This window comes from Cryptotermes secundus, unplaced genomic scaffold, assembly GCF_002891405.2.
Source record: "Cryptotermes secundus unplaced genomic scaffold, Csec_1.0 scaffold230, whole genome shotgun sequence".
In the NCBI taxonomy this organism is placed as follows: Eukaryota; Metazoa; Arthropoda; class Insecta; order Blattodea; family Kalotermitidae; genus Cryptotermes; species Cryptotermes secundus.
This window is the reverse complement of record NW_019722429.1, coordinates 307360-328062: the sequence shown is the minus strand read 5'-3', so window position 1 is coordinate 328062 and position 20703 is coordinate 307360. Positions and strand designations below refer to the sequence as shown.

Here is a 20703-nt window from a genome sequence, read left to right as displayed (position 1 = left end):
CGGTCAGCAATAGAACTTCGGTTACTTGGTAGCGGTTTCAATAATCACAACAGAGGAACTACTGAAGATATGCAACGCATACAGAAACAGGTTTCCGTTACAACGGCTAGGTAAACATTATTCTCACAGCGACGGAAAGGGCGTCTTTTATGACAAAAGAGATATCAATTGTTCGACTCGGTGTCCTCTATTCGGTACGTCAAGAACTACCTCAAGAGGATTATTAGAGATTACTTGGGGATCAGAATCCAGGAGACAAAATACGATAGAATACAGAAGCCAAACGGAAGTCAGAAGAAGTCAGAAGTGAAGTCTTTATGTGGTGTAGTTACAGTAACTTTTAGAGAGTTATCATTGCTCGTAGTTACGAAGTGTTATGGTTACAATAAGACTATGTTACAACTAACTGTAGTTCCGTCTGGTGAATAGCCAATAAATGGATACATCTAATCCGGAACCCATTAATTACTTTTCGCCTTACCAGGATACGTGAAAATATGATGAATTCACCAGTTCTGTCTTGGAAGTCATTCTGAAGATTTCAGTAGCTTCGAGCAGCCCATGTTGACGCTGCCATTGCGAACTGCTTGTGCACAGACAAACAAATTTCAGCCGTACTTACCTGCAAAAGAGAGAACAACGTAACAGCAGACAAATGCAAATTATGTAATATTTGAGGTTTTCACGGCGGTGGCTATGAAGAATTCCATCTCCCGCTTGTTCTCCACTTCGCGGATTTGTCTACCCTACACGTTCCTTTGAAACGTCGGTTCACACAAGATCTACACGGCACCACAGCCCAGAAGACGGAATTCTTCAAATGCAAAATTCTATAAACTGAAAAATGAATAAATTTGTCATTGCATTTATCAATCCTTGCGGACCTAATCTATACCCACTCGTAAGCAACTACCTCCATGGAGCATCCTTCTTTAGGATCTGACAGTCGCTCAGCTAGAAAGAAATTCCTTATTTTCAAGGAACAGGAAGATTTGAAGAAAGTCGTCTTCTGGGTTTAGGTGCCGTGTATTCTTCGTTTTGGCCGACGTTTCGGAGGAACGTATCGCCTCCATCTTCAGAGCAGTTGAATGGCTGGAATGCAGAGAGCAGTAGCTGTGTAGCAGTAGCAGCTACTACTCTCTGCATTCCAGCCATTCAACTGCTCTGAAGATGGAGGCGATACGTTCCTCCGAAACGTCGGCCAAAATGAAGAATACACGGCGCCTAAACCCAGAAGACGACTTTCTTCATAGTCATGGCCATGAAAACCTCAAAACTTACAACAGGAAGATTTGTTACCGTGCTGACAAGAGTCCGCCATTGAGCCCTATTTCGAGCCCGTTCAATCCAGTCCGCAACCTCACCCTCTTCTTCCTTAAGATCCACTTTAACGTCATCATCTACGCCCACGCAAAGTGTTCTGAATATGAACTGCAGCCCACGCAATTAGCTTAGAACAAGATCACATAATGAGCTTTTGCGGAGCTGTTCTACAGTAACTGGCGCTTCTTGAGCTGTTCAGTAGACTACCCGTCGAGCCCAATGGTCAAGGAATATTCTTTATCTAGGAGTCAGTCGGTTAATGGGACGGAGGTGGCGCCGAAGCAGCAGGCGAATATACATTCTTCTATTGAAGAGGGAATGAGAATCATGAATTAGATACAGTTTTCGTACATAATAGAATCATATCAGCAGTTAAGAGGGTAGAGTTCGTTAGTGATAGGATGTCATACATAATGCTAAGTGGTCACTGGTGTGATATTATCATTCTGAATGTTCATGCTCCAACAGAAAATAAAATTGATGACATGAAGAACAGGTTCTACGAAGAACTAGAACATTTTATTCGTTAAATTCCCTACAGACCACGTGAAAATTTTGTTAGGAGATTTCAATGCCAAAGTAGGTAAGGAAAAGATGTTCAAATCAACAATTGGGGATGAGTGTTGGTACGAAATTAATAATGATAATGTAGTTGAAGTAGTAAACTTTGCCACACCTAAAAATCTTGCTGACAAGAATAGGACGTTCCCACGTCGTAACATTCATAAATTCACTTGCACTTCTCCTGATGGGAAGGCGTACGACCAAACTGAAAGCATTTTGATAGATAGGAGACGGAATTCTAGTATACTTGATGTCCGATCGTTCAGGGCAGCAGATTTTGATACTGATCACGACCTGGTGGTATCAAAATTTAGGGAGACACTAGCAGTGAGTAAACAAACAACACACAGAGTTCATATGGAGAGGAACGATCTCAAGAATGTAAACGAGGTAGAGGGTAAAGAGCAGTATCGTGTTGAAATCATAGACAGGTTCGCAGCTTTGGAAAACTTAGACGCTGAGGCGGTTATTAATAGAGCTTGGAAAACTCTTAGGAGAGAATATCAAAATTTCTGCCAAAGAGAGTCTGAGTTATTATGAATTGAAGATGCCTAAGCCATGGTTCGATGAAGGGTGCTCAGAATTATTACACCAAAAAACAAGCCAAGCTGCAGTGGTTACAGGATCAAAGCGAATTAAATGGGGATAATCTGAACAATATAAGCCGTGAAACGAGCAGGCATTTCAGGAATAAAAATAGGGAATATCTTGAAGATAAAAATGAAGAGCTAGCAACGAACAGTAAGAACAAGAACATTAGAGACCTGTATGGAGAAATAAACAGCTTCAAGAGGGGTTACCAGCCTAGCAGTAACTTAGTGAAGGATGAGAATGGTGATCTGCTTGCAGATTCCCACAACATTTTGAATAGGTGGAGGAACTACTTCTCTCAGTTATTGAATGTACATAGGGTCAGTGATGTTAGGCAAATAGAAATGCATACAGCTGAGCCGTTAGTACCTGACCCTAGCCCTCTTGAGGTCGAAATTGCTACTGCAAATTTGAAAAGGTATAAATCGCCAAGTAGTGATCAAATTCTGGCAGAATGATTCAAGCAAGAGGTGAAATATTATGTTCTAAGTTCCATAAGTAAATTAATTATATTTTGAATGATGAAAAATTGTCTGATCAGGGGAACGAGTCTATTATTGCACCACTTCATAAGAAAGGTAATAAAACTGACTATAGTAATCATCGTCGGGTATTACTGCTATCGACTTCATGCAAAATTGTATCCAATATTCTTCTCTCAAGTTTGAGTCCAAATATAGATGAAATTATTGGGGATCATCAGTAAGAGATCAACTACAGATCAGATATTTTGAATCTACTGGATGATAATATACATACCATTCAGAGAAACATACAAACTTTAATTGACACAAGTAAGGAGGTTTGTATAGAAGTAAACACAGAGAAAACTAAGTATATGTTGCTGTCTCGTCACCAAAATGCAGGGCAAAATCGTGATATAAAGATAGGTAACGAATATTTTGAAAATGTGGCACAATTCAGATATTTGGGAACAACGATAACAAATCGAAACCTGATTCAGGAGGAAATTAAGAGGCGATTGAACTCGGGTAATGCTTGCTACCATTCTGTCCAGAACCTTTTGTCTCCTCGTCTGTTGTCCAAAAACATAAAAATTAGAATATACAAAACTATAATTTTGCCTGTGGTTCTGTATGGGTGTGTAGCTTGCTCTTACATTAAGGGAGGAACATAGACTGAGGGTGTTTGAGAATAAGGTGTAGAGGAGAATATTTGGACCGAAGAGAGATGAAGTGACAGGAGGTTGGAGAGGACTGCATAATGAAGAACTTCATAACTTGTACTCTTCTCCAAGTATAATTAGAATGATCAAGTCAATGAGGATGAGATGGGTAAGGTATGTAGCACGAATGTGGAGAAGTTGAATGCTTATAGGATATTGATGGAAAAGCCAGAAGGAAAGAGACCAATTGGAAGACAAAGACGTAAGTGCATGGACAATATTAAAATTGATCTTAGATAGCATGGGATGGTATGGACTGGATCGATCTGGCTCAGGATAGGGATCAATGGAGGGATCTTGTGAGCGCGGTAATGAACTTCCGGGTTCCAGAAAATGTTGGGAAATTCTTGAGTAGCTGTACAATTAGCGGTTTCTCAAGAAGGGCTCAGCTCCATGAGTGAGGAGTCAGTCGGCTAGGTACCGTACAGGAGCCGGAATAGTGCAGTCGGTATAGCGACTGGCTATGGGCTGGACGGCCAAGGGGTCGGAGTTCGAGTCCCGGTAGGGTCAAAAATTTTCTGTCTTACATGTCGTCCAGACCGGCTCTGGGACCTACCCAGCCTCCTATCGAACGGGCACTGGGGGACTCTTTCCCCGGGGGTAAAGCGGCCGGTGCGTGAAGCAGATCACTCATCTCCAACTAGTGCCGAATTCAAGAAAATGTGGGTCTATAAATGCACTTCACCATACGCCTTAATGGTGTAATGCTTAATTACTTAAGCACAGGGAGAACTCTAAAGAGTAGCACGGGCCACATCTGCCGACGTGAGGGAATAACAGATCTGGGTGTGCAAGAAAGCGCTTCACCCTTTAGGCCGTGTAGGTAGAGCTGCGATGGGCCCGTGTCTTGATCGCGTGCTCCTGAGAAATCCCAACGGGATTCGTAATTACAGAATTCATTCTAAATGGATGTAGGCCAGAGAAACTACCGTGAAAATTAAAGAATAACATTTCACATCTTCACGATTCAGAGGCACCAAGTGGCTCTTGTATTGAACTATGGCCTTCTGGTTGACCCGTGTAGTCTTTTAGTCGGTACCGACGTTTCGAAGGAGCATGCTACTTCCGTCTTCAAGACCATCAACTAAAAGATGGAGGCTCCAAACAGGCTGGTCTTGAGGTAACACTCTAACTTGTATTCGGAGGATCCTCAGTTCGAGTTTTGTCCAGGACAGCGGCTATCCTGAGGGGTTTTGTGCGTTTTCTCAGTTCTTGCAAGCAAATTTTAGGGTAGTACCTCGATTTGGCTAGGGCTGGTTCCTCCTGGGCGCTTTCCAATTCTTCAGTCATCCCATTATCTGATAGTGTATTCTCTAGATACTGACAGCGTCGTAAAGTATGCCCCCAAACACGATGAAGGCAGCATATTCCTCCGAAACGTCGGTAGCCACCTACAAGAATGCACGGTGTCACCACAATCTGAACAATAACAGAAAAAACAAACCCCGTGGCTTTAGCCCGCAAGCGAACTATACCGACCGAGCGACCGCTGTTTGTCGGCGAAGTTAGTGCCAACTTTAGCGGATAGAGGGTGTCGCGTGGTCAGCGCAACGGATCCCCACGGTCATTAATCTCGGTTCTCTAAATCGAAGCCGTTATTTCTTTGAAATAGCTCCTCAATTATCCTCACGATGCTGAATGGACCCCGTTCCAGACCCACTACTTCTCAGAAAATCTGGTAGCGCCGGGAATCGAACCTAGAACCTCTAGATCTGTAGCCAGGAACTCTGACCACTAGGCCACAGAGGCGGTCAATCTGAACAATAACCGCGGTGAACAGTTCAGAACTCGATAACTGTTTCTTGCACATTTGTTCAGCCTGTCTCTCCGAGCTTCTCATTCGTCATTCTGTGTTTACTGAATCTGCAGTGTTGACATGCGGCGACCTTCAACACAGCTAAGTGCTTGTGCAGCAAAAAGGCTCCTGTCGCTTCAGCACAACACAACTAATAACCAGCGCCTACATCGCGAGCAGCCGATCTAGTCTCTTGTCCTGCTGTTACTCCACTTGACGACAATGGCTTTACAGCTGCGCTGATGTTCCTCCCGTCCGTATTCCTGAATCACGCGACATCACTTCCCTCTGAACACTTCCGGACTAGAGCCACTGTTCTGACTGTAATGACGGTTACTTTTGCTGCACGATGTCCTTCAGCGGCGTTAAGAGTCCGCAAACTGCTCTCTCCCCTCAACAGTACATTTTATTTTGTTATAGAGATCCAACTGTCAAGTTGTTCCTGTGCTCAAGCACCACGTTCTGAAGACACAGGGGGGCATTTTTAATCTGGGGCTAGATTGAGATTAGTCGCCAGCTTCACAAACCGGCCGCTTTACCCCCGGAACCCATTCGATACAGGAAGCAGGTGGACCGCAGAGCCGATTTGGAGGCGGTGGCAAACAGAAAATCCTGCTCCAGTCGGAAATCGAATCGCAATTATGCAGTCCAAAGCCGGCCGTACCATAGCTCAGGCCGTTAGTCGCTGGCTTCCCACCGCAGCGGTTCGGGTTCGAGCCCTGGTCAGATCATGTGGGATTTGAAGCTGCAATCAAAGCACTTGGTACACACCAAATCACTTCAAAATTGGTTTGGGATTGCCACCAATCCCTCACACAACTGGCCAGACATAACAGAGTACAACTGATATGGGTGCCAGGCCATTAGGGTATTGCAGGGAATGAAACCGCAGATCAGCTGGCAGGAACAGGATCTGAACAGCCGTTCACAGGACCTGAACCAGCTTGCGGCATCTCAACTGGAGTTGCCAAGAAAGCGATCAGGGACTGGACTAACAAAAATCACAAAAAAAAAAACTGGGAAACCATATTTGGACTCAAAGAGGCAAAGGGTTTTATATCAGGATCTTCTGCCAGAAGAACGAAGGATCTGTTGAGATTAAACAGAAATCAACTAAGATGGGTGTTAGGATTACTTACTGGACACTGCCACCTAAAAGGACACCTTTTCAAGTTGGGACTGACAGATAACCCAACTTGTGAAAGGTGCCTACAAGAAAAAGAATCAGCCACACACTTTCTGTGTGATTGTGAGGCCACAGCTTATTTAAGATTTCGTCACTTGGGTCAGTTTTTTGTGGAACCAAGAGACATTTATGACGCCCCAATAACCAGAGTCCAACACTTTATTAAAAGTGTAGGATTAATAAAGGGCTAATCCAAGAGGAAGCACAATAGATCATTGAAAGTCGCAGTGTGGGGCTCGGTTTTTATGGCCCACTCCTTATATACATGTATGCGGGATTTGCGGTGGACTAAGTGGCACTGGGGCAGGTTTTCTCCGAGTACTTCTGTTTTCCCTGCCAATCTTCATTCCACCAACTGCTGCAAAATCACCATCGTCTATCATCTGGAGCTGGTACAATAGGCCAGCAGTGGCCGCAGTACTAAGTGAACTCAGTCTCACCCCACTAAGAATAATAACAATACACGTTGTACATAAAGTCCGGGAACACTTTAAATTATTTATTGCACAAGAACTACAAATTATACAGACATCATATACATGTCATTTTGAAGAGAAACTCTGAAAGTTTGTTTTTACTTCATAAACTTTCGATGTGGGAAACATGATTGTCTCGGCAGACGTCCACACGGTAATCGAATTCTTGCCATACCCTTCCCAACATGGCCTCGTCGACTGTGGCGGTCGCTTCCCGGATTCCCTCCTTGAGCTCTGCTACATCATAAAAAAAAAGAGGTACATACACCAGATCTTTAATGTGACCCCCAGAAAAAAAATCACACGGGGTGATATCTGGCGATCGTGGAGGCCTTTTCACGAAACATCTGTCCCCTTCTGCAGCACGTCCGACCCATCGCTGGGACAGCTCCGTGTTCAGATATTCACGAAATTCACCATGAAAATGTGGTGGAGTTTCATAGTCAGCTTCTTGCGCAGAACTTTCCACACTGTCGTTGGGGGCATTTGGAGTTCACGGGACGCTCGACGAACTGATTTCTTCAGACTCCTCGTGAATGTCTCTCTGCTCCGCACCCTCTTCATTCACACCGGGACGTCCACTCTTCTTTTCTGGGCACAAGCAACCTGCAGCCAGTGGTAAACTGCCTTCCTGGTTGGTGGGTTCTTACCATACTAGGTCCTAAACGTTCGTTGCACATGTGTAGCACACTTGTTTTTGTCGAATTCTAACACGCAGAAAGCCTTCTCGGCACCTGAAGTCGCCATGTTTGCAACTAACGCTGACTATCGGCAAATGACGGAATTACGCGCATTGGCGGAACTTACAAACTTCTCTTCAAAATGACATGTATATGATGTCTGTATAATTTGTAATTCTTGTGCAATAAATAATTTAAAGTGTTCCCGGACATTATGTACACCATGTACAGCCCACAGCCTAATCAATGTACAGACTGAGATCTTCCGGATCCATTTTCTATTGGTGCCTTCAGCTCACTACGATGACAGTGTCCGTTATCTATGTCTTAGTGTATTTGACGAAACTTTTTTCAAATGCATAGTTTATAAGCATCTAAATGGAGAATAGACGTTATTGATAAAAACAGTTGTGGTTTATCTTCTGTACTTTTCCAGCATTCCGTGGAAAGGAGTGAGGAAAAATACAGATCGAAAACAGTGTGGATCTTACGGGGTTGAGATTAGAATAACACGCCTTCCGAATAGGAAACAGAATTATTAAGATACTTACAGAAGTGAGAAGTTCGTCAAATCTCATTCCAGAGAAATAGAAGGTGTAGGATGTATTCCGCAACTCACTCATGGACGTGAGCCCTTCTTGAGAAGCCGCCAGTTGTGCAGCTACTCAAGAAATTCCCAGCATTTTATGGAACCCGAAAGTTCATTATTGTGTACACAAGAGCCCTCCACTGGTCCCTGTCCCGAGCCAGATCAAACCAATCCATGCCATCTCATCCTAGAAATATTCCCTAATGTTACAAAAATCACTTGACAATAGAACAGAGCTTTTGATTCCACATTGAGAGACCTTACAGTATTCTTAATCCTTTGATGCTCGAGTAATCACACGCAACCTCATTTCATTGAACACAATTATTTTCATTTAATTTTAACCTATACTTTCCCTGTCCGTTTAACACTGGAAATCAGTTCCCAGGATTCTACAGCCGTAAGTCCTTGTATCTGCATGGGGAACGGGGCCTAACCCATGATACAACCCTTGAACCGGGGTTCACGACAATAAGTAAAATGACAAGAGTTACTAAGGCAGGCACACAATAGGTGAGGTTTGAATCGACAACCCCAGCGCTCGTTCGGCCCACAACGGTGCGCGTGGACACAGGTGCGTAAAAGAGTATCAGGTGGCACTCATGAAGGCTACTTTCCTGCTGCATCTCTACAGAGACTATGCTGTGGGTTGGACGGCCGAGGAATCATGCATAGATTACCTGCAAGGAGGCCGTGCCATAGCTCAAGCGGTTAGTGCAATTAACTCAATACTACACGTACATTCAACATATCCAGCAGTACAACGCATGCAGTAACAGGAGCAAAACACAACACAGAACACGATACACAAATGTATGTAGGAAGAATGCGCACATAAAAGAGGTTTGGCCTAATTCGCGTGTTTGAGTACGACGTAGGAAGAATCCTGAAAAGTTTCATTATTTAGAATTCGTCTTCCTATATGACGAATACAGATTTTAGTCATTTTAGAATGAAGACATTGTGGCATGCAGTACAATAGTTTAACGTGCATAAAGACACCTGAGGATGGCACATTAGTGCTGAAACATGTAGTGTGGAAGTGAAGAATAAGGTGAAAAAGTGTATACACTGTAAGACGGTTAGCGTAAACCATGGACATGAATCAGTGTAACAGGACGCTAAAATATAACATATCCAGATCAGATGATTCAGTAGATATCGACACAAAACCGATAATGAAATATGCAGTTCTCTAGGCCACCGTGCTGACTTGCATTTAACAAATAAATTACCCTTAGAAAGTTGGATATTTTTCGAAGATCTATTACCTCATACAATTCCTTGCCCCTCACTGATTTGTCGCCATATTATATCATTATCCATTTACATCGTAGCCATATGAATAGAAACGTTTAAATGACAGGCACTGCAAGTGCAGCCCGGCATTTTTTCTTATTCTGGCTGCTATAAATGTATTAAAACGAATGTTTTTTTTAAAAAGTGTTCAGATCTTTCTAAAAGAGCCCGCTGGAGAGTACACCTGAAACTGGGAGAGCGACAGATAATCAATACCGTGAGAGGAATCCTGGCTGGGAAAGGTGACCACAGAATGAAAACGAAAGTTAAATAAACCATACCACATTCGAGAGGGAACAAATTCGCAGGATAAAACAACGTTCTCCAAAAATTAAGATGGAGTCAACATCAATACCAAATGCAGCTCGTTTATATCGATTTAGATATTCCATAAATTAAACGTGGAATGCAATATTCTCTGTTAACAAGAAATGAATCACAAAAATGCATAGAAAACTTTACTAGGAAAATGTGAAGGAAGAGACAACCTGTGAAAGGAAAACTTAAATAAGGGAACAATCCTTCCTTTCCTCCTTCGTTCCACACGCGCTATTCCTCAGGGTAAGTTTGGCTTCCCGATCAATCTGCCTCCATTCTTCATCCGAGACTGATTACCTAGTTACTGAACAATTTAGTTTTTATGGTGTGAGGCTTACAGCCTCATGCCCAACCCCCCACATGGAGGACCAGGGTATCCCTCTTCGTCTGGCTCCTACTCCTTGATTTGTCCGGCATGGGTGACCCTACCACTTGCTACGCTACCGCCGGCATAACTCTCAGGGCCTCAGGAGCACTCAAACACCACAATCACAATAAGGTGGACACACTATCAGTGGGGAAATAAGAGAATAATATCTCAATGGAACAGGATAAAAGGGCGAAGAGTTGAATCACTTAGACCCAGTGGTCAGCTCTTCTAAACATGGTAATAAACCGTCCGGTATCATACAAAATGGATAATTCCTTCGTTAGCTGACCGATAATCAGCTTCTTAAGGAGTGCGGCCTTATGCGTGGAGTGAGTTAGATAGTTAAATATAAGTTATTCTGAAAATAATAAAAATGCATGAAATATTCGTATTTATCAAAGAGGAACTATTAAAATTAACGCTAAAATAAAAATACACCGATAATTCAGCACGAAGAAATATCTCCTAAACTTCTTGAAACTGATATAACTACAGAAATTATTTTTGTTTCTTAATATTCATTTATGTTATGGATTAAAATTCAATGTTGGGCTATAAATGCAAAAGAAAAAACTTGTTAAGTAATTATGTCGCATACTAGTATAAGGCCCACTGAAATTTCAACGGAGAATTGTTAAAAAAAAACATCAAATATACCCAACACAAATGAATGGAAAATTTTTACAAAAACCAGTTATGTTCATGTTAAGCACTAAACCTTACGGAATAACAATATGCAACACCTATCGGGATTATATGTTTTCGGAAAAGCTTCCTTAGGAGAAACACTAACTTGGTCAATAACACTTTACCAATTTATTTCTCCGCCTCTGTGATGTAGTGGTCAGAGTTCCTGGCCACAGATCCAGAGGTCCGGGTTCGATTCCCGGCGCTACCAAATTTTCTGAGACGTAGTAGGTCTGGAACGGGGTCCATTCAGCCTCGTGAGGATAACTGAGGAGTTATTTCAAGGAAATAGCGGCTCCGGTCTAGAAAACCGAAATTAACGGCCGTGGATATTTGTTGCGCTGACCACGCGACACACTCTATCCGCTGAAGTTGGCACTAACTTCGCCGACAAACGGCGGTCGCTCGGTCGGTATAGTTTGCCTGCAGACTAAAACCACGGAGTTTGTTTTGTTTTGTATTGTCAAGATAGCAAAACGTCCATTATTAAGTTCACCCGACGCAAGAAAGATATATTTCCTTTAGTTATAACTCTACATGTTCTACGTAACAGTCGGCTGTGGAGAGATGTGGCCTTCAGATGTAAAATACGTAATCAATGACAAGTACTTCATAACTTTCATTAATAGCTACCATTTGTATATTACCACCATACATTCCATTTCCAACCAATGCACATTTTACACTCTTCCGTTATATTAATATGCAACCACACACTCTGTCAGAGACAACCCATTCAGTGCTCCACTCTTATATATACATTAAATCACAATTTCACGATGTTCCAAACAATGTATACATATTTAATTGATTTATATTTTAACAAGTAAAATGGACAAACTTTAGCCCACTGTTTTTGTTACGTTAAAGCCACAAATGCTCGGAATCATCACCATCAGCGCCAATACGTTGTTGGCAACAGTGCTGAAGAGAGGGGCATACCTGTACTTCTTGTATTGTTGCTGGTTGAAAAGCAGCACAGGCCTCAGGTCCTGCAGTGCTTTTCAGAGTATCTCACAGGTAAGAGCGGTAAGAGCGTGGTAATGCGGTGGCGAACCATCATGTTGAAAATGACAGTCTTCATCAGAACACAAAATGTTGAAGCAAGGTGTGTTGTCGTCCTTCAGCAGTGTTAAGTAGGCAGTACCTGTGACAGTCGCTTCAAAGAAAAATAGCCCTAACATCCCTCTGGAAGACATACTGGACCACACTGATGCCACTGATAAATAAACTCTTCGTTTTTCCGTTATGTTTAAATATTCTCTGGCCCAGTACACACATCGATCCAGGACATCTGGATCTGTAGCCAGGAACTCTGACAACTAGACCACAGAGGCGGTCGCAAAAAGCTCTCACAAAGTTTAAGTCGCCCATCTAGATCGTCTTCATCCAGAGCATGGAGCAGTCTCAGTATGCGTGCTTTCAACTTCTCAAACCGCAGCTTGCGATGAACACTGGTTTTACAGACATCAGACTCACGAGAACGTTGCCTTACAGACTTCTTCGGAGATTGTGTGAAGGCCTCTAGCACTGTTATATTTCCATCGCCGATTAAACTGCAAGGTCTTCCTTGTCCACGTTTTGCACTGTTCCATCTGTCTTAGACTTATCACGAAACCTTGCTATTGTTACACGTCTTTATGGGAGTGTTCCAAATTAATTCTTCCAAAATCTTTGCACCTCGGTCATATTTTTAATTTTAGAAGAGAACTTAAAGGTCCACTTAGGTTGCTCAAACATTAATCGCTGTTCCACCATTTTGTTTTACGCTGAATACTGCCATCTAGCTAAGTGCAACGCGCTCTTTCAAATTTCAACACATCAGTTCCAAAACACTGTCGCTCTGTCACTTTATTTTACATGTATTATTAACACCCATAGAAAACCGGCACCTCCAGGATGGTGGTTTAGCACTGGGCTAGTAACCCCGTCTTATAAATAAAGACATACTCAGATTCTTCAAAAGGAAAGAAGCCGGACTGATAATCTTCAAAAGGACGAACATAACATATATGGCCCAATCTATGAGGCTCATAATGATGATTAACACCCATAACGCGCATACTTTTTTTTAATATTCTGCATGCGTTATCAAAGACAGAATTTGCTTTCAGATTCCGGAATCAACAGCAGTAAGCATCCCTCGGGTTTAAACTGTTTTAATTTATTAATGAATGGAACCTCAGTTTTTATCTCGTTACTTCTTTTTTCTTTCTTTCTTTCTTTCTTTACCGTCATTTCCATATATTTGACTTTGCTATATTTTCGACGAATTTATTAAGTTGTCTTTATACTGTTATTTTATAATTGAGGAGATATTTCAAGGAAATAGCGGCTCCGGTCTAGAAAACCGAAATTAACGGCCGTGGGGATTCGTTGCGCTGACTACGTGACACCCTCTATACGCTAAAGTTGGCACTAACTTCGCCGACAAACGGCGGTCACTCGGTCGGTATTGTTCGCTTGCGGACTAAAAAAACAGAGTTTTTTATACTGTTACATTGACCTGCATTGTGGTGACGAAATATAAACATATTCTTAGCCCTCTCTCTCTCTCTCTCTCCACTTACAAAATCTTCTTTTTATTATCTAATAAAACTTTTGTCTCCACCTTATCGTGGCNCGGTTTGCGGGTTCCTTCTCGGAACATTCGAAATTTTTCTACATTTAGCTGTTCTTTCAGTCGCTGTCCCACAGCTAGATGTGTTGTTGCTGCAAATTTTGTTTGCGAACTTGTAGACATTTTTAGTAAATCTAGTTTAAGTTTGAATTGTTTAGTTTGATAATTTTTGTACTTTTGGTTGTTTTTTACTATTTGCACTGTCTTTTTAACTTGTCACTGGCTTTTGAGCTAAGTATGCAATTAGTTTTTTGCTGTAAATTGTTTTAATTTTCCAAATACTTAACGTTTTTGACCTGTTATTATCTATGTGTGTATTGTCTTGATTTTTATTATTGTCTGTTGTTTGTTGTTTTATATTTTCCGTGCTGACTCTGTAATTGGCCTCCGCTGTTGAGCTCGGCACGTAAATAAATAAAGCATTGAATTGAATTGAATTGAATTGAATTATTATTATTATTTTACTGCAATTGAGTATTCACCCAGTGGCAGTAGATCTTACACTGATACTGACATTTAATTCCACTCATCATGAACGTAATTCCACTCTGTTATATCAACCATTATCACTAATTTATTCAAAGTTTATAATCAGAGCTGTATGAAAAATGTATAGATCTGAAGGCTTGTTCGAATTAGACATGGGTTACTTTACGCATCGATCGGTCAAGGCATTATCGCTACAGTAATGCCTCCTCGGCACTCTCTTTCCTTGGGTACCAATACTGTAATCAAATCTGAATGGCAGAATGAGACGGAAAATACTAACATAACACGTTCTGTATCGAGACCTCCCCAGCGTAAAGATGTGTATAAAATCCATAGCCGAGTGATGCGCCTGCGCAATGGTGTGAGGGGAAGAATTGATCTTGAAAGTACGTATTCTGACCTGCATTACAGCTCGTGAACTTGGGATTAGCCTGACGTGGAAAAGCAGTGGTCTGGATTTTTCCAGTTTCTAAATTTGGAACGTTTGTGTTAATGTTCTCTTCATACAGCCGGTGTTTACTTTTGGGGAAAGCTTACAAAAGGAAAACACGTTATGCATATTTCCTTGTGCGTACAATATTCGGCCTACCACCATGGGATCCTTGAATTTGTCTTCACCCGTTACATAAATGCACTACGCTTAAAACCTTCCATTAAATTGCAAGTTAAATTTAGGAAAATGAATAGGCTGGGATATTTAGCGGCTCCGTTTCAGCTACATAAGTTGTATTACATCGAATGAGATAGGAAGGTTATCATAAATAATGACTAGTTAAGAATCCGTCGCCTGTCTCTAGATAGGCCAAACCGTCCGAGCATTGACGTGGAAGCACTGGCAAACACAACAACAAACGTTTCAGTTAGAATTCGGATAACCAGACCGAAATTTGAACCGGATATCCTGCTGACATATAAGCGGATCATCACCACTACACCAGCCCCTTCGATACGACATCTAGGCAGTAGGTGCGTGCTCTGTAACGACAATACCGTATAAGTCGAAACGAGAAAGGAACAGAGAAAAAACCTCAAACACTGATGAACTAGTAACAATAATAATAACAATATCAACAACAATGCGGGGTCCTAAAACAAATACTTTATTACACGTCAAGCAGGAAGAACAAACACAGATAGTCCTGACAAAGATGATCGCAATAGCAATGAGTCGGATTGAGACGTGAACCAAACACTTGCTCCTAACGATGCAAAAATATCTGTCATTTTAATGTATTCCTGGTAGCTATAGCTTACTCTGACAATGATGGACGGAACATATGAATTTCAATTTGTTAGTAGATGCTACTAACGCCTCTAGTGATCAAAGTTCCTGGCTACAGATCCAGAGGTCCGGGTTCGATTCCCGGAGCTACCAGATTTTCTGAGAAGCAGTGGGTCTGGAACGGGGTCCACTCAGCCTCGTGAGGATAATTGAGGAGCTATTTCAAGGAAATAGCCGCTCCGGTCTAGAAAACCGAGATTAACGTCCGTGGTAATCTGTTGTGCTGACCATGCGACACCCTCTATCCTCTAAAGTTGGCACTAACTTCGCCGACAAGCGGCAGTCGCTCGGTCGCTATAATTCGCTTGCAGACTACAGACCACGGAGTTTAGTTTTAGTAGATACTAATATCTGCAGGATATACATTTGGCAAACTCTAATTCTGTGACAGAAACTTTACTTCATACAGAACTTTATAAACAGATAATTAGTATTGTCTTTAGATTTTCACTGCTTGTGTCTAATGTGAAATTCTGATTTTCTGGATTTAGCCGAATTTACAAAGTAGAAGATGAGACTTCTACAATACAGAATTTGAAACACCGGTATTTCGTATATTTCACTAGTGGCACAGGTACAAAAAAAGGTAAAGCTATCCCTGTGACAGGCCATGAAGGCCCACAAGGTTGTGACACGTTGAGGCTCCCACATTTTCTCTAGACAGTCGGCTCACAGATGACGGTAAGGTTGTCAGCCTTAAGTGCCGGCCGCCTTTCACCCGCAGGAAGATTCCTGGTACTCATTTCTGTTAGAGGCTGAGTTGAACCCAGGGTCATAGTGCGGCTTGAAGGGTTAGGTAAATTGAAAAAGTCCACCTCATCGGAAGTAGAGCCCGAGAGATTTCGGCTTGTAGCATAGTGCCTCAACCAAGTACGCTACCGCGTGCCCCTGGCTAGTGATATATGCATTGAGAATTCAGCGGGAAATCGCATCATTTGTTAGAACTAACCCTGCTTTCTATCGTGTTCCTTCCTAGTCCATCATGTTACCGAATGAAGCGTCAACGTTGACGTGTAACGCCATCTCCCATGAATAACACGCACACATAGAGCACTTCCCACACGCAAGTCTAGAGCGTTACCGCCATACCAATCTCCGCCGTCGGGAAACTGTAGCAGTTACCGATATAATTCTTGACCACACTGTACTTATTTCATTGTGATCAACCCTTAATCGTTTCAGCCCTTGCTGGATATTTGGAGCTATTATTTCATTGAATATGCACGCTATGGACTTGAAAATCTTTGGAGAGACAGCTGCATTTTTACTTCCTTCCTTCCTCCCGACGCTACAGCTCAAGGTGACATTTAGCCTCCTGAACAATCTGCCTCCGTTCTTCTCTGTTCTTCATCTTTCCTTCCCATCCTTTCACGTTCATTTTGCGGAGATCATCCTGTACATCCTCCAACCATCTCAGCTCCTTCGCTGATGTCGACTCCCGTTAAATCCATCCATCCGAGGCTGATTGCCTGGTTTCTGAACAATTTAGTTTCTACGGTGTGAGGTTGTTAGCCTCACGCCCAACCTCCAACCTGGAGGACCAGGGTATTCCTCTTCGTCTGGCTCCTACCCCTTCACCTGTCCGGTATGGGTGATCCTACCAGTAGCTACGCTACCGCCGGCATAGCTCTCAGAGTCTCAGGAGCACTCAAACCCCATCACCACGATAAGGTGGAGACATCATCGGTGGGGCTGCATTTTTACTAAGGTATTAAACTTTATAAAATAGCGAAATCCCCTTAACATAAACTACTAACATTCTCGGCAGAAGTGGACACTGCAACACCGACTCAGACCTCAATGCCATTTATTTCTGTTATTTTCTGCTCATATTCGCAACTACTTGCTAATATACAAAATGACAGAACTGCAAGGATTAGCCTTTTGCAGCATAAACTAGACAAAAAGAATTCATACCAGAATACCGTAAATCTACGCTTAGGTTACGTGCCTCGCGCTCTGTTCGAGAAGTTGTCGCCTCATTTGTGACAAGAGTGTTCCCCTCCCGCCCCGCCTCGCAGAACAGAGAGAACAGAATTATGTTAAGAGAAAGCAATACGTGTTTTAGAAGATTATTTTCGGTTAAATTCTAGTTTTCATTTCTACGTAAGTTTTGTACTGTATATATTTACTATAGGAGCCGGGATAGCGACTGGCCACAGGCTGGACAACGGACGGGTCGGAGTTCGAGTCCCGGTAGGGTCAAATATTTTCTCTTCTCCATGTCGTCCAGACCGGCTCAAGGGTCCACCTAACCTATCTAATGGGTATCGGGACCTATTTCCCCGGGAGTAAAGCGGCTGGGGCGTGAAGCTGACCACTCACCTCCAATTAGTTTCGAGGTAAAAAAATGTGGATCTATAGGTCCATTCCCCCATACACCTTCATGGCGTAGTGCTTAATTAGCTAAACACAGTGACGACTTTACCTTACTTATATAATTATTATAGGCAACTTCACAGTGATTTCCACTCTGTAGGCCTATGTACATGATTAGAGACTTGTTTCGGTAAAGGCAAGTTTCCTGTCACATTCTTTCTCTAATAAGATACAGATATACCGTGCTCTACATAACAGTACGTTTAACTTTTTTTTATTTAGATTTTAACAATCAGAATATTACATAATTCTATAAGCTAAAGTGCTGATTACTCATTAGATATACTAATGACTAGTGGCATGAACAGGTTGATATCCAGCGAAATCACCTGTATAATCTATAATTAGTATCTATACAACGTTTAACTGTGGATTGGAAATGCACCGATATGGACCAGTTTTACTGCAGTAAGTCGAGGTTAACAATGTAACATAATGAAATTACTGGGGTTTTGGACTTTTCCCACCGTCCAGAATTCTGGGCAATAGAGGACACTCTAGGTAATAGAGGACACGACGTTTCGGAATTAAGACTAGCTCTTTCTAAGGGGTCCAACTGAGTAGGTGTCTTCCTTCATCACCTGAAGACGAAAAACAGATCCAGTTTCCGAAACGTGGTGTCCTCTATTACCCAGAATTCCGGACGATGGAAAAAGTCCTAAAACCCAGTACTTCTGTTTGTCATCCACCATCGTCAGAACCCTTTAGAATCTAAATGTAACATAATGCTATCATATCAGGTCCTACCCGGAGAGTTCACACGTGTAGAGAACTTGGCCTAGCCCGAAGGCAGATAATGATAAGTTTCCAGAAATCCATCGAGTAGATGTACAATTCCTACATACTTACACTTACACAGTCCTAACACACCACAGCAACTATGTGCGCACACTGTTGAGAGATGTGTGTCATGCATATGCAAACAGTGTCCAAGGGACGCTTTTAAATGGACTCGCGAAAAGACATCCATTACATCACTGAAGTACCGTATTTACGCATGTATAGGCCGCGTGCGTGTATAGGCCGCAGCACAATTTTCAGACAGAAATTATAGAAAAAATAATTTTCTTGGAATATTATTTCAGAAGTATTACACCCTGTATTACTAATTATGAATATAGTTTTTTTAAATGAAGTGTGATTTCGAATATTTCGAATATAAGCCGCACCCCAGTTTTCCTCTTGAATTTTTGGCAAAAAATGTGCGGCCTATACATGCGTAAATACGGTATATGAATTGTACCATAGCTGGTTAGAGTCTGGTCTCTGACCGCAGAGCTCTGGGCTCAGTCTTAGTGTAGTTAATGTACGACTTGCGATGTACAAAATCGAACTGAGACCTGCTCCAGGTAATTCACCTGCCACCAATGACCCTCACTCACGTATAGGCTTATTGGCTAATTCTGAGGAAGGAAGTTCAGTAGACTGGGTCGGTCAGTGAGATAAAACATGCACTTAATCCGTTATCATCAGAAACACTGTGGTAAATATGTGTTCCTTGGAGCATCCGTTTTCCTTATTCCAATTTAATATGAAAGCAACTGCCGAGTAAATACAGGAATGGAAATGAAGTATGAAGGAATGAAAAAAAAAATGGAAGAGAAATGAAATGAAGGAAATAAACATGGAGAGAAATGTGGCAACAGGATTTCTCTTACAGCATGACTTTATACTGGGCTTAAATGCATAAAATAGCGACAATTCATACTGATAATGCACGTAAAAGTAACTAACACAACTGAGCTTATTATAATCGCCTATTAAAATGTTGCCGGAACCTAGAAAGCCAACTAACTAATAACTTAAGGACAATACATCTGTTCTCAAGACAGGAATAAGCAGATATTCATCCACCTCCTGAAACAAATTATCTGAAGTGTTTACTTCCTATGGATTCCATAATTTCAGCATCGCCATCACAAAAGTGTGACATTGCGCCATATTTGCGAGACACACAAAAATGTGTAATTTTATACTTCCTTATACAGTGCGTTCAGTGAAGGAGGAAACTTCGCAACACCGCTGACCCGACCCAACATTCCTCACAGATTGCTACTGTAACTGCTGACAGCAGAATGAGTCATTAGCGCTGATAAACGCGCGCCAGTACAGTTACAGCAGCAATCTGTGAGGAATATTGGGCTCGGCCAACGGTGTTGCGAAGTTTCCTCCTTGATCGAACACCCTGTACTTTGGTTAGTTTAACGACATTTTCTCAACTGCCTCTCTAATTGCAAGCTGGGCCTGAAGGAAGAACTGGAGAAGATCCTGAAACCGCGGACAGTCACTTCTTATCCCAGTATTTAGCTGTAGGATCTGAGGAGAACCATGAGAAATGTAGTCCTTCCGGCTTTCTAGCTGGCAATGGAATTTGGGTTCTACCAAATGTCAAACAGGGCCGAAATATTTGGTGCATTGTCTTATCCGAGATGTTCGGTGCAGTGCCTCATCGAACGCGGAAAGAAGGCTCAAACATTCGGGTAGGCCCATTACAAATGACAGTAAAAGCGAATAACAGGGCATACAAAAACACAAGGACAGAAACTGATCTACGGCGTAGGCTTCAAGGTAACTTCAGTTCGATACAATATTCCGGTTAGAAACTGTATAATTTAAAAATTAACAAATCGCACAGAGGGCTGTGATTTATTCATCCCTGATTTGAATATCTGATAATCTCATTAAACCGAAAAGCTGTTGTGCGGAATGCCATGCTGCTATGTACATCCATGTGCACCCAATGACCAATGAAGCTAAAGAGCGCTGAAAATTCCTGAATTAATATGAAAAATAGCAGACAATTAAATCGATGCAGTTTACTGTTGTACAGCCATTACAGGCACAAAGTTTCTCAGAATTACTGGGTCAA

General features: G+C 42.1%; 1 protein-coding gene across 2 annotated transcripts in view; it reads right to left on the bottom strand.

Annotated features, from left to right (window-relative positions):
- The window catches only part of LOC111861334 (ribosomal protein S6 kinase alpha-5), a 465639-nt gene that overhangs the window by 379381 nt on the left and 65555 nt on the right, over positions 1 to 20703 (bottom strand). Inside the window, exon 1 of one of the 2 annotated variants that reach the window (XM_023845813.2) lies at positions 1300 to 1336. The exons of the other annotated variant lie outside the window; for it this stretch is intronic. Coding sequence (XP_023701581.1) covers positions 1300 to 1321 — 22 coding nt within the window. The 5' untranslated portion in view covers positions 1322 to 1336. Of the gene's footprint in view, positions 1 to 1299; positions 1337 to 20703 lie in introns of those variants that run through there. 2 annotated transcript variants of the gene reach the window in all.